The sequence below is a fragment of the Dermacentor andersoni genome, chromosome 4, assembly GCF_023375885.2.
Source record: "Dermacentor andersoni chromosome 4, qqDerAnde1_hic_scaffold, whole genome shotgun sequence".
Classification (NCBI taxonomy): domain Eukaryota; kingdom Metazoa; phylum Arthropoda; class Arachnida; order Ixodida; family Ixodidae; genus Dermacentor; species Dermacentor andersoni.
The window spans coordinates 32,174,826-32,189,845 of record NC_092817.1 but is presented as its reverse complement, the minus strand read 5'-3'; the positions used below and the strand labels follow the sequence as shown (position 1 = coordinate 32,189,845).

General features: G+C 46.4%; 2 protein-coding genes across 2 annotated transcripts in view; both read right to left on the bottom strand.

Annotated features, from left to right (window-relative positions):
- The window catches only part of LOC126536631 (uncharacterized), a 101,820-nt gene that overhangs the window by 8,751 nt on the left and 78,049 nt on the right, over positions 1-15,020 (bottom strand). The window contains exon 17 of the mRNA XM_072287593.1: positions 270-397. Coding sequence (XP_072143694.1) covers positions 270-397 — 128 coding nt within the window. The remainder of the gene's footprint in view (positions 1-269; positions 398-15,020) is intronic.
- The window catches only part of LOC126536877 (cell adhesion molecule-related/down-regulated by oncogenes-like), a 15,215-nt gene continuing 13,645 nt past the window's right edge, over positions 13,451-15,020 (bottom strand). The window contains exons 5-6 of the mRNA XM_050183911.3: positions 14,748-14,883; positions 13,451-14,045 (exon numbers count right to left, since the gene is read on the bottom strand). Of these exons, the coding sequence (XP_050039868.1) occupies positions 13,570-14,045; positions 14,748-14,883 (612 nt within the window). The 3' untranslated portion in view covers positions 13,451-13,569. The remainder of the gene's footprint in view (positions 14,046-14,747; positions 14,884-15,020) is intronic.

The window sequence follows — 15,020 nt, the reverse complement described above, 5'->3', positions numbered from 1 at the left end:
TTCATTTCCAAATGTACTCCTTGGGGTCCAACTGTGCAGAGGGGTTGAGAAGGGAGGCCGCAGTCGGGAAAAGGATATCATTGTTCTCGGTTGAAATGCGTCATTCGCACGCGGCCTGATGCGCCTCTTTGTTGCCCATGTTTCCCCTTGTTGCGACCCGGGGTCCAATGGATGTATGTCCGCGTAAATGACCTCATGAGCTGTCAGTGCTTTGCATGAAAAAAAAAAAAAAAAAGCTATGCAGCGGTTACGAAAGTTGTGGATCTAACCCTCAAAGTCATCACTGCTTCCTGGATGTCCGTGTAGACGGCGAGCTTGGAGCCATGGTGGTGTAGGCTGTCGATTGCTTCTGTTGCCTCGCGTATGGCTTCGAGCTCTAAGTGGCAGATGCTTGTATCTGGGTTGTAAGTTGCGAGTCGTACAGCTGTGCTGCGTCCGTATAAATGACGGGCCTAGACTCTTCGTTATGTATACTTCGGGTCCCCACAATCCTTTTTCTCTTGTGCTTATTCCTCCGGCCGCCTGTTCTTCTAGGTGGTGGCTGGAACTCTGTTGCATGGGACTCTTCCCATGGTGGGAGGAAGCTGTCAAAAGGGGCAAGGTCACTCCTATCCGTTCCAAGCCTCAACATGATGAAGCGGCCATGTTGAGAATATCCCAAGCGCGCATAAAAGTTCGCTTCGCGCTTATGTTCCCGATTGGATGTAGGACGTTCCTGATCGTGGGCATTTTATTGCGATAGCACTTACGTACCACGCTCCAGGCTCATTTCTTCCGTCGCTGTCGCCGCCCCTGTGAGGTTCCGTATGAGTGAAAGCGTGTGAGGGTGAGCCGGCGAACGCGGTTCAATCTCGCGTGCGCGAGCGAGGAACACGGCCCGAATGCGTGATAGTGATCTAAAGAAAGGAAAGACGCTTGATTCTGTGGCGCGCGAGGCAGGGGGGTGAGGCGACGGAGGAGGAGCGTTCTTCTCCGGCGCCTGATCAAAGCTTTGGCCTGATACGGTGCCTCTATGTCCTCCTCGCCCGCCGCTCCGTTCAGAGTGGACACAACCGCGGCGTCTACTGCGGCGTTGGCCACGCGAATCACGGATGCCGTAGTAAACGCCTTTTTCAGACGCCGTAGGGACGCGTTGCCAGTGCTCGTGTGTGTGTCTTGAAAGCGATCTGCGACGTGGCTAAAGTGCGCACCCGCGCTGGCCTCATCTTCAAAGTGATCTATGTTTGCAAAGTGCGCGTAGTGCCGGTAGCTTCGTATGCGCTGTGCTTTCAACGTTCGTTCGCGTTGAAACGCGACAGATGCACGGAGGTCAAATGGTTTGCGGCTGCTGCCGCGATTCCTAACTCCAGCGTTTTCACAGACAGTTTCCGCTGTCATCGAAGGATGGGCGTTCATGTTTACCTGCGCACGCGGGACGCTGTGCTGGTTAATTTAGTTAAAACACGTTGGCGGGCTAGTTGGTTTGAATCCATGATAGAATGTGTAAGCGCGACTGAACAAGGAGGCAGAAAGAAGCAGACACGCAAAGACAGCGCTGTCTCCGTGTGTCTGTTTCTTTCTACGTCCTCGTTGATTCGCGCTTACCTATTCTATCATTGTTAATTTAGTTAGTAAGCGGATGTTTACAAAATTATACGGCCGATAAAACTACTATCCTTACTTCGTACAGCTATCTACTAATTTGCTATCGCAATCGGTGCTTCGCCTTTCGAGCGGAACTGCGAATTTTTTGAGTACCACAGTAGTTCACTTGCACTGGTGTGTTTAGGAAGCTCGGGGATGACACCCAAAGCTTAATTAATTAAGGTATCTAGTTGCTTTACATTTCGCTGAGTGAGCTTGCAGCTATTTGCTCCGTATGTGATCTTGGAGACAAAGGTTTAAAGGTTTCTTGCACGAGGCGCCTTGCAATGTCGGTTGGAGATCGCAGGGAGAGGCCTTCATCCTGCAGTGGACATAAAATAGGGTGATGATGATGACGATGATGTGGATAATTTACCCCTGTTCTATTTAAGGTCATTTATTCATGTATGTGCGTTCCCTTTCTCATTGATGGGAATACCCAGAATACTGGCGTATTCTGTTGACTCTTCCCGTATCGGTTCTCCTCCAAACAGAAGCATGATGTGCGTCATCTGCTATGGTTTGTGCAGGGCCAAGTAATTTGTTTTCCCTGAAGGTGAAGTCATTCGCATAGGAGAAATAAAAGCTCGAATAGTGTCCAGCATGCCTCGCAGGGTTTCTTGTTGCCGACTTATCGTGTGCTCATGGGGGGTCCACATGGTGATATCATCAGCGTAGATTGTGAACAACGGCCCTTTAATCTGTTCTATCTGCCCGGCAAGGTTAGCTAGCACCATGCTGAATAATAGCGGCGATATCTGTGCTACCTGTGGAACTCCTGTCTCGTTCCTTAATCAACATATATGTTACGAAGTATAAGAGTAACAAGGGAGGTGCAGATTCTCGATATTCGCGTACAGAATATATAAACTTTAATATCTTGATCATAGATCAGTAAGTATGAAAAAGAACAAAATGGAAGCATCACAGAAGGCAGTGACCACATGAAGACGGTGGATTGAAGGGGTCAACAGCGGTCGAAGAAAAGTATGTCACTGGAGCCAGCGTTTCGATGTTTCGATGAGAGGACTCGTCTTCGTCAAGCCCTGTCTTGTTAACCTCTGTTGAGAATGAGAACATGAATGACACTTGAGCAATCCATTCACGAAGTCTGAAAAACAAAACTGCGGGATTGGAACACTTCTCCCGCGCCTTTCACTGTGCTATAAGGATATTGCAACGAAAAATACTCTGACATGGATAAGTAACCGTTTCTCCGTGCCAGCGAAGCATTTTCAAAGCCGTACCTTGATTTTGTTCATCTTTATTTTTAACTTACGAAGTGTAGAGGTTGCGCTCGTAAAAATAGGAGTGATAATGTTCACTTGTCAGCATGCGCCCCTCCGTCAGCCTACTTAAAAACCCTGTGATTACTGAAAGAAGAGCGTACAAGGCATTTACTTCCAAAAGCATGATTAACTTAGCGTATGCACATATTGAATCAAATGATATTGGAATCGACTGTAACTCGTTGTAACCACGGTTGTAAGTCCGGATGCAGTCCGCTTTCTGACAGCTGCAGTATGTTTAGTTCTGGTACAGTAACCCTTTTTGTTTCCTTTTCTTCGTCAAAAAGTTCCTTGATACGTTGCTGCTGTTTTCTTGGACCTACACGTGTTTTGACTTATAAGCTTCAGTTGGTAGTCAACGGCTGTGTTTGTAGTTATTTCCTATAACCGCGCACCTATTTCTTCCCGCTCTTTGGGACTTTGCGCAGCTTTTTACGTCATTAACTGCGACCAGCTCTCCAAATCCCTATCCTGATTTCTGTCTGCCCTTCTACCTCCAAACTTCCTTTAGATATTCCGTATTAGATCGTTCCGAAGATGTGCTGTGTCGCTTATACTTCGGAAATTTCTTCCTTCAGACACATTCGTTAAGAGGCGTGGGCGCCTAGAAATTTCGGATAGCGCTGCAACGCGGCCCATGTTGACCATATTTTAAAAGTACACTAAAGGGGAATACACTGCATTATTAAATTAACGTTCTGCGATACAGGTGCTGTCCAAACCTACGCCTCAGCGGCGGTTCCCTCTGAGGAACAGATACCAATCTTGAACGCTTATGCTTCTTGCGGGTTGCGAGCGCGAGAAGTGATTCCATATCCAAACTATTTCGGGCCCGCCGTGTTTTTAGACACCACCTATACCAAAATGACCTCTCTTACAATGATGGGAGGCTTGGTAAGACAGAAAGACACAAGAACGACAGACAGATGGCGCCGCCGCTCTGAAGTTGCTGTACCACCTCGCCGCGACGTCATAAATATGGACGGCAGGTAGTCGCGTATAGTTGTTTTTCTATCGGTAAGGAATGACTACATTGCATTCTAAAGGTTTACAGAAAGTATCAAGCTTCGAGAACATTTATTGCATCAAAATGACCTAAATGAGACAAAACGCTTCGTTTTCAAAGGGTATAGTGCTTTTGAAAGTATGCTTTACTTGTACAATTAGGTTTGTAACTGCTCCTTAGCATCCCTGTCAGTTATCGGGGCCCATTCTAAAGCCATCGTAATCATTACATGTATGCCAATGTAAGCTAATGTAAAGCGATGTAACCAATGTGCCTCCATTGACTTAGTTTCCAGTGCTTCTAAGGTTGCGAAGTGTGCTTAAATTTGGGTTATTACGGTATATATAAATTTGTAGGAGTGCGTTTCAGCGCTGCTGTCAGCTGAAACGCGAGCCACTCGGTCGGTGTTGCCGACCACAAAGCTCGGCCTTCCAGCCTGTCGGTCGTGTGCGCGACGGCACAAGAGCTGCTGGGAGCGCGGTCTCGGCATGGCCGTAAATCTTGCCTGACGACACAGACGCGCGAAGTGCATGCGGGTTTGGCAGCAGCGATTAGCCAACGCGAAAGAAAAATAAAAGATAAAAAGAAGAGAAGAGCAAAGGAAATGAGAGCACTCCTCGAGTCACTGGTGTTCATCGTGGTGCACTTTCCCATGGTGTCGCTTACGGAACCGCAGCGCAGCGTTGATGAAACGTGACGACAACGTCGGTTGGGTCTTCTCGTGTGACCAAGGTGCAGTTCGTGCCTGCGCAGGGTCGCACGTGTCGCGTAGATTGTTTGGGACACAGAGGTGACACTGACGCACCTGTCGCGGTGCGCTGGCGGACGTTAGGTTTTTAATTTTAAATAAATAAAAAAGAAACAATAAATGAGGCTACGAGCTGTAGTCCAAAAGCCTGTATGCATTTGTTCTCCCATACTGCCGCGATCACGACGTCATGGCGACTGCACGAATTTCACAGTATTTTTTCGCACGCGTCTGCATTTCACGCAGCATCAGCACGCAGAACTAGCAAAGTTGACGCGTAATTTATCCGCCCCCCCCCCCCTTATTTATATTATTAGACAGACCTTATTTACATTATTATTTTAATTAACTTGAGCCTAAAATTGACAAACAGCGACGTCAAGGTGCGCGAGTAAAGGAAGCTCAAAGCTGCGTGTGCGGATACTCATCTTTTGTTTTAGCCGTGCTTCCTTCTTTCCCACGAGGCATACTGGGATTTTGCACACAATATTGACCCATATAATACCGTTACAGAAGCTGTGTCTCCTAACTTAGCTTATATTAACATTCTTTTTTCTTGAAAGAAACATTTCCATGGAAACAAAACTTTATCTACATTTGTTGGCGATAAAATAAATATGGTTCTTTAGATAAAATAATGGAGGCCAACTTTGCTTCTCTAATTTCGCGTGCTTGGGACGCCGCAGATTGGAGTAACTTTGTCGTATTTGGGTTATTTTCGCAGACTAAATGTCTGTTGAATTCGCCAGGCCAAGTATTTATTTGCAAGCTGCAGCAATACATATCGATATCCATTTTTCAAAAAGCAATGCTTTCTTTGTGTTCAGAAATGTTATCAGCCAATCTGGTTAAGTATATTCATTTATTGTGCTTTAATGCGAAAGGAGGCGCTCATGCCTATTACGTGTACTATACATGTATGTCCGTGGTCACAGGCTTGTGGTGAACGGCGTCTGGGAAAGGATATAATTTCCTAGGCGCCTTTGCTCGCACCATCGAACTGGTGAAATAATTGCGATTAACGGTGTTCGAAGAGGCTGCTCTAATGCATGCGTCATTAATGGGATACACTATTTGTTTGTTTTATCTATTCCCACAGGGTGCCGCGTTGGACCGTTGCATGTGAACGTATAATGTACAATCAGTGTTGCCATTTAAGCCATTTTTGCGTTAAATTTAGCGTATTTCTTGCATGTTTAGGGACAAATTTTTTTCTATTAGCGACGTGTGACCTTTTTTACTGACGTAACGGAATAATTGGCGACATTCTGGCAACTTCTAAGTTAGGAAAGGTTTTTGTAACTAGCCTTCTAGAACGCACTTTATTATTAAAAAAAAAAAAAAACTACATGTAAGCGGCCGAAATAAGCTGTACCACGCGGGTATTATGAAAAAACGCTTGTCTTCGCATCGGTATATAAGAGAATCATAACATCGTCACACTACTTCACAGCATGGTGGCCTTCACAGGATTCACAGCGTGGGCGCAAAATGCACGTTCACTTTTTTTTAAATTCTTTACGAAACGAAATTGAATGGGTGTGAGCGTGCCTAGTCCTTCATTTTATTCCATTTCATCTTGCTTATTTTCATTTAATTCACTGAATGTCTTAGACTGGTCGATATTCGCAAGAGTTTAAGCCAATAAGTTTACCAAAACCTATTGCATTAAATGTGATGGTGATATTTAGAAAGCAACAGGTGCGTAATACGACAGATCCAGTGGCGTAGCCAGAAATTTCGTTCGGGGGGGGCTCACATTGCAGGTGGGCCTCATTAAAAGGAAACATTAGGTCGGATGCTCCTATCCAGATACATGTAGAAGAATTCGTTTTTCTCGGCAACCACTGCACCAAATTTGACGAGGTTTGTTGCATTTAAAAGAAAAACCTAAATTCTAGTGACTGTTTGTTTCGAATTTTCTATTTAGGTCGTCAATATTTTATTGAAAAGCGGTAAAAATCGAAAGTTTTCAGAAAACGAAACAATTAAGTTTACAACTGTGTAAATCAGCAATGAAAATTGATATCACAATGCTGTGAATTGCACATAATAGTACATCTACAGCGGACAAAATTGATATGTTACACATGAGACTCAAAAAATTAAGTGTTATGGAAATACGGCTTTTGCAGAATCCTTGTACATAACATAACCAATTCACGTAAGATACAAATTTGACATATAGAATTTGTCCGCTTTGAATGGTGTAATGGATGCCGTTTACAGAACCGCGATATCTGTTCTTAATGCAGAGCTATTAATTTGTAAACTTCGTGCTCGTATTTTTTTGCGAACTTTGGAATTCTTAAAAATATTTTAAACAGAGTTCAGACCCTAAATCGAAATTCCGCTTCCAACAGACACTAGAATTTAACTTACTCTCCCAAATGCAACAAATTTCATTAAAAGCGATTCAGGAGTTATCTCAGAAAATCGTTTCTGCGTTTTACATGTATCTGTATAGGCCGCGTCGGAGTTGGGCCCGAGCTAAAGCTTCCTCTTAAACAATTTGCCTAGGGATCAAACACTCGAATAATAACTGCATTGCCATTGCCAAAGATGCTGCAAACGAATTGTTGAACGCTAAGCACTGTCAATACAAGTAAACTAAGTATTTTTTCATAAAAGAATAAGCTCGTATGTGCCAAACATTGTGCCCAACATAACTGATGTCAATGCTTCCATGTATTTTGTCTATTTAATAAGTAAAGAATATATAACACGAACTTTAGAACTACATCAGTTCGAAGCCAGCAAAGCAGTGCATGCCGCTGATATGAAAAATGTAAAGGCGACAGGTCTGAGCTGTGTGGCGGATGTTGCAGCGTTTCCCGCTTGAACTTTGCCAGTTTTGTATTAACAACATCAGCGACGTGGGAACGGGCATTGTCGTGGAACAGGATGACCCCATTCGTCAATTTTCCACGTAGTTTGTTCTTGATTGCGACACGCAGCCGATCCGGCGTTTCACAATATCGGAATCAATTGATAGTCTCTCAAGATTTAGCAAATTCTATCAGTAATGGCCCCTGACGATCAAAAAATAAAAGTCAACAGCACCTTTCTGGCGGAAATGACTGCCTTTGCTTTCTTTGGGGGAGGTGAATTTGAATGTTTTCATTGTAAGCTTTGCCGTCGTGTTTCAGGCTCGTAGTAGTGACATGATGGTTCGTCTCCGATCACAATTGCAGACAAGAAATCGTCACCTTTATTGTGATACCGGATCAGATGAGTAAAGGCAGCGCCGATCTTCTCCTCATTGTGGCGGTGGTTCAAAATCTTGCGCATCCATTGCGCACACAAGAGCCGATAACCGAGGTGTTCATGAATTATGGCGTGAACCAAACCGTGACTGATGTTCACACACTCTGCCAGTTCATCGATGCTTATCCTCCGTTCTTGTCTCATCAGCTCATCAACCTTTGCAATTTTGTTACGGGTGCACGATGGCTTTGGTCCGGTCTGGGATCGCTTTTGCAACTTTCACGTCCTTCTTTGAACCGTTTGTTCCAACGCTTCACAGTGGCCAATGAAATGCAATGTTCCATGTACACGGCAGCCATACGGCGACTAATTTCTTTTTGGGAAACACCTTCAGCTGTCAAAAACCTGACGGCACCACGCTGCTCAACTTCTGGAGAGTCCATTGCGGCACGCAACCATGTTCAACCTAGTGTATGAGAGCATTAAAGAACATTTATCCTCACACCTGCGTGTCACTGTTGTAAATGAGAGATGCCTGTGTGCTACGCGCAGACCTTGCAGATAGTGAGCAGAACCATAATTGCGCGGTGGGTAGGCTCACTTTAATTTGACTCGCCTTCGTACATTAGAATTGCGAATATACAATGGAATATACAAATGCGAAGATACAGCTTGATAAAGGGCAAGAAAGTGCCACTGGAAACGAAGTTCACTGCACGTATACACAAAATCTGGCAACAAGACATTTAAACATACGTATAAGTAAGTCTCCAATAAATCTACGTATCTAAGAAAACGTCATGGTATATAATGCGTCAAACAAGGCAAATAAACATGTTGCGCAATCACAGATTCACAGAATCCTAGATCCTGCCCCCATTCCATCCACTCCCCCCGATGTATCGCGCGCGACGGAAGGCGGCGCGCTTGCTCCTCACTTTTCTCCCTTGCGCACACAAGATTGAGCCACTATCGTCGCCCCCCCCCCACCCCCCACACGCTTTCACTCGCACATACAGCATGCGGCGCGGGGTCACGATGTTATCGCACTTGGACTTTATGCAGAATATGAGGGCGACGTCAGGAATGCGCATAGAGTGTCCATATAATTGCTGTCGCAATAATATAATAAGAGTATCCGGCAGCTGAAGCGTCCCATGGCCCATTACTTTCCACAAAAGAAGTAACAAAATACCACTTTCACCATGCGACAATTCGCTGCACTACCACAACGCTTCTTTTTTTCCTTTTGTGGAGCGGGGGCACCGTAATGAACAAAAAAAAAAACGCAAGGTGTGTTGGTCACAATAGAATGCCTACTTTGGGCAACTAATATGGCTATTAAAGGAATATCGAAGAAAACACGAGACGCTTGGTCCACCAAGAACCATGCGCATACTGCTCGGTATCCAACACCGGCGAGACAAGACTTTTTGGAGAGGTTGCACTCAAGCGAACGCGCTGCAATCCGTCGAGTCCCCACAGTGATGGCGGCTAGCGACCATTGTTTCTTTTTCTCGTCGGCTAGCTAGATAGCGTCCAAAGCTCTGCCAGGCGAAAATGCACTCGGCCAGAGAAAACCGAACGCGCACCGAAGTGCGCTGCGCGGTGGCCGGGGCAACGCGAGAAAAACGCATGCGCTCTGGCTGGCTCTGGCAGCGCGCGGGTAAGGGAGCGAGAACAAAAAAATTCGAGAGTCTGAATGTGTCCTCGCGATTAAAAGTCAAAGTAGAAAAAATAAATAAGAACGTAGTTGCCTTGGCTGGCTTTAGTGTCATCACTGGATGCTTTGGCGCAGGTGAAAAAAAAAATGTTGATATTTTTTTTATGTGACATGACGGCACGAATGAACCACCACAACGCTTCGTCTCATCGGGCCTCGCTTCGGGCTCTGCATAGAATAAAGAACAACTGGCTCTGTCAACTTGTCTGATAGCATGTTGATTTGGCTTGTCTCGTTGTATGGCCCGATGTGCGACTTTGGAAAAGTCAATGCACCTTTGGCGTCAAATATTTATGGGAGCATTAAACTACAAAGTTCCGCAATTGAAAATCTAAAGCACACGTTTGGAAATGTCAATGCACCTTTCACATCAAAAGTTTATGAGAACTTTATACACATAAGGTTTCGGAATTGATATCCACGCGCTCCGTAAATTCCATGATAAAGTGTAGATTCCGCGGCCTCCGCGAGATGCCGCGGCGAGCCCGTTCGCCATGAAAACATCCTTGAAACTTTGTGCTCGGATGGGGCTGCTTGCGTTATGTGACTCCCGGTGCATGGGTGTTGCCACGAAATTCAGCCCTTGTTCGCAATTTTCGCGGTGAAATGGCTTTTCGAGCGTGGAAAAGACGCTCTAGACAAAATCCAGAATGATTTCCGGCGCCGGGGGTTGCTTTTGTCGGCGATGCATGGACAGCAAGAAAAAATTTCGGGGGGGGGGGGGCTGAAGCCCCATAAGCCCCCCCCCCCCCCCCCCCCCTGGCTACGCCCCTGGACAGATCGACAGTAGAAAGGCGTAGATATTGGAACGGCTTGGCTCGTTCACGTGGATCTCATGGCTGGCCTTTGGACTAATCAACACTATAAACGCGGCGTTTTCTGGTGTACCAAGGTAGCGGAAGCGTGGCATTTGTCCTGTTTAAATGTAACGTAATTGTCATGCTGTATATCAAGGGCGAGTCGTAGAATTTAGCTTTCCTATTAAGAACGCCGAGACCTAGAAAATATTCAAAGACAATGTGGACCACGTGCCTTTTTGTGTTAGGAAAACAAGACTAATCGTGTTCTTTTTAATCGTGCTGCATTTGAAACTTCACAATATGAATGTGAACGCCGAATTTCAGCTGTCATTTCCTGTTGTAATGTAAGTACATTAGGTAAATTAACGCCCACTACACACTGATATACGCCACGTTAGGTTGTGTTCTACTGATCGAAAACGCCTACATTACCTGAAATATACTCATGTTTTAGTGACAATTTTAGCGAACTTGCTGGAAAACTTAGCGGAAATTTAGCGACATTTTCTCCTCAATTTAGCGACATGTTAAAAAATTCTGGGAACGCTGTGCACTATGAAAATGTCTACTTGGATTCAGTCAATAAATAAATAAATAAATAAATAAATAAATAAATAAATAAATAAATAAATAAATAGTCGTAGGAGTGCGCGCTGAACCCGGAGAAATGATCATGAAAGAAATACTGACGTTTAACAACAGCAGAAATACTATTATTGTACTAACGAAATGTTTCCGCTGGTGGCCGGGCCGGTTTTCAAAATGGGGAACTCATCGTAGCCATCCATGTGTGGTGTTTTGTCCAAGTGTTACACCCCCGAAACACTGTTTTCATCCTTGTGGCATCGATACTGGGCTATAGCCATAGTACTGTTTGCAGAACCACATATACGATTAGGAGGTTAAAAGATTTCCATGCTTTTATTTTCTCTTTTATTGGCTCTCTTTGTCATATACCGAGTGAGTGATTGAAGAAACATTATTGCAGGTCCGGCGAGGACGCGAACTCGTCGCGCACCCGGCTAGTCCCACGTCGGGACCGGCAGGTCTAGCCCACCCGCCCGGTCGCGGGCACGCTGGACAGCCAGGATTTGCTTTTCTAGAGCGGGGCTACGCAGAAGCGAGTCCCACTCCTCCTTGATGAACTTGGGGTATGTCGACCCGCACTCCCACAGCATGTGCGCTAGAGTGGAGGTCTGCCCGCAGGAGGGGCAGGCGTCGTCGCGATACACGTCGGGGTAAGCCTCGTGGAGAACGGACAGACACGGATATGTGCTGGTCTGTAGAAGTCTAAGCGAAACGGCTTGCGCCCTATTCAACTTGGGGTGAGGGGGTGTAAAGACCCTTCTAGACATGTAGAAGAATTTAATAATCTCGTTGTGAGTCACGGGAGCGTCCCTGTGGCCGTAGGGAGGAGGGGAGTCGGCGCTTCTAGCAGAGAAAGCGCGGTCGGTGAAGTCACGCGCAGCCTCGTGAGCAGACTCATTGAGCTTCGGGAGAGCACCCTCGACCGACCCTACGTGAGCGGCAAACCAGTGGATTCAATGATGCGTGAGAGCATATGGACTCGAGCTGCTAAGAAGACGAGCAGCTAGGGCGAGGGCGATGCAACCCTTCTGAAGAGCCCTAACTGCCTAACTGCCCGGAGTCGCCGAGCAAGCCGCCATCGCCCTCGCCCCGCTGGACGGTCGTGTCATATACCGAGACCACAGTTTCTCTCTTCTTCTTCTTCTGCTTCTTCAATCCTATAATTTCAACGCTAAAAACAGGAACTCAAAATCTTGCCTTCAAGATTTTTGAGATAACCTTTCTCGCGTTCACATTTTGCTTTACCTTGGTTTACTTTTTCTAACTTCCTCGGCGCTCACTGCTCTGATACTCAGTCCCTTGAAAAGGCGGCAGCGCAATAAAGACGGACGCAGACAAGACGACAAGGACAGCGCTCGCACTTGTCGTCTGGTCTCCGGCCGGGTCTTTACTCCGCTGCCGCATTTTCAAAAGCTTGCCAGCACGCCCAATTCGCCACATTACTCATTCCCTTATTTCACGTATGATTTATATTTCTTTTTGTATATTCGTGAATTTTTTTTTCACTACCATCCGACTCTTGGCAAATTCCCCATAGTAGGTTCGTGGCATTTTTGAGAACATCACCAGCATCGTCATTGAACAGATTAACCGCGCTATCGTAAGTCGTTTACAGAGCCGGCCAGTTCCGAACGAAAGTCATTGGGACCTAGTGGCTTTCATCTGAAGGCTGTCGGAGAGGTTGCGAGTGTTTATGAAGATAAATGGCTCGTGACTGATGGTAACTGACTGGTCTGTGACTGATAGCTGAACAATAGCATTCATGGCACTGCTTTTCTTAGAAGAGGCTTCCAGAATAGCTGGCCGTTGTTTCAGCTGACTGCTGGCTGCTGAAAAAGGAAAAAAAAGAAAAAAAAAGAAAAGAAAGAACAAGTAAGTACATGACCCCGGGCGGTGCTCGTTTGTGCGTCCTCATGGAGCGTATGCTAGGTGCACCTTGCATACCGAGATTGTTTCCACTTCGATGATCCGGGTGACACAATGACATATACGCCAAATCACCGTTTGTCCAAGCCGAAGGGGTAGAGCACGCGCATAGAGGAAGCATATTTCTTGCGAAGCAGTGCAGGGCAAATATCTGGCGAAGCTATACTGGACACGAACCCTGGACTCGTCGCTGGGATCCCTGGTACTTGACGATCAAAAAGGCATAACTTGTTTACGGAGTGGCAGGGAGGTAAGCCTGAATTATAGTTTGCTCTAAGCTGCTACCCTGCACAGCAGGAGCGGTACGGGGAAGGCAAGGAGCGAGGAGCGATGATGACAAAGAACAGGAAGCGTTTACTGCAGTACACGACACCTCTCCGCTGCGCTGGATGAGCAAAGAGATGTCAAGTTCTCCACGTCATGCAGGTAGATCGAGCCGGCAAACATAGCTCCTTCGCGCGGCTGTATGACCGATCCGACCACGTATCTGGCAACAGTTGCGATATACAAAAACCGAGGAAGCGAAATAATTACACAACGTGGGGGAATATAACATTATTTATTGTATACGTTCAGATCTTTTCACAAACCTTTTTCTTTGTGCGCGTCTCCTAGTGCAAGTTAACTTGAAACATCTGTTGCTTGGGGTGCAACTCTGCTCACTGGTAGGTGGCCCACGCCCTAGCCAGAATCTCCATAGCCTTGGCCAAGCACTCGTCTTGTGGCGATGAGATCGAACTCGGTCGCTGCAACGGCTGCTTGTGCTGCGGCCGCCGGTACTGTTGCTGGTAAGGCCCTCTGTGGTCTTCCGTTCGCTGCCGGACTGGTATGGACATCTCGCCCACCGCCTCATATAGGCCTATGAAGCTGGCCTGACACTTGACCCGCACGGCGGCTCCTCTTGCGTCGTTATGGCTGACCGGGAAGGTCGCAATGAGAGTCGCCGTCTGGAAGCCGTCCCGGTGCGTGTCGACGCTCGCTTTGACGTCGGCGTCGATCAAGAGGCGGTCGTTTACGTACACGGCGAGCTTGGGGGCCGGCCTGGACCGGCTGGAGGAGCAGTTGAGACGCACATTGTCTCCCACTTGGTACGTCTCCCGGTCGTATGTGATCTGTGGTCTCATATCTCTTTGTTCTGCGAGCGATGAATTGAGATAAGGTTAAGAAGATAACTTCTTGGGGTGTGACAAGAGCATCGACAGTGTTCGGCACCAAGTCAGTATTGCACCCCACCTTCAGGGCTTGCTGTGTTGCATGTGAAAAATACGAAATATAATGGGGGGTGGGGGATGAGAAAGAGAGGAATCGACTCAAGGTGAACGGCTGTCGATACCGCTGGGCGACGATGACGATGACAACAACAACAACAACAACAACAACAACAACAACAACAACAACAACAACAACAACAACAACAACAACAACAACAACAACAACAACGCTTTGAAAGGATGCGTGCATCCAATTTGTCATGCTATGGTCTTGTCGTTGTCACACACACATTCGTGTAACAAACGCACGTACAATTATTCGTTTGCACGGACACTTTATGTCATCTGGCATCACTTTGTGCATTGTCAAACGAGAGAGAGAGAGAGACGTTTATTAATTGAAAAATAAAAATAAATATCTACGGTTGGAATGACAAATGAAGCTAGACAGCGAGTAATCCGCACAGCGGTTCGCATAACATCGATTCCTACAGTGCGTGAGATTTTCATAATAATTTATTAGATGAAGAAAAATTGGAACGTAGGTTCTGTCTCAGACTGTCTGGAAATGAAACTGGGAGGAAAGAGAAAAATGCCGTGGTCGCTCGGATAACGCGCATACGTACCTAACACCGCAAGCATTTTTTCGTCCTGGACTGTTAGAAAGGGTGGCGCGTCGGAGCTGGCTTCGCAACGGTAAGTGCCAGCGCTTAGGGCGCTCAGGTTCTTCAGGTACAGTGACGAATAGTTGGTCTGCAGCATCTGCGGTGGCGAGAGAGAAGAAAGTGCTTGAGCTCAAGTCCAGAAATGAATCGGCGTTAAAGCTTATTTCTGTACCGCGGTGTGGCGGGACAAGCGGAGAACAAGACGCCGAGTCGTAGCTGCGCAAGCCTCGTACC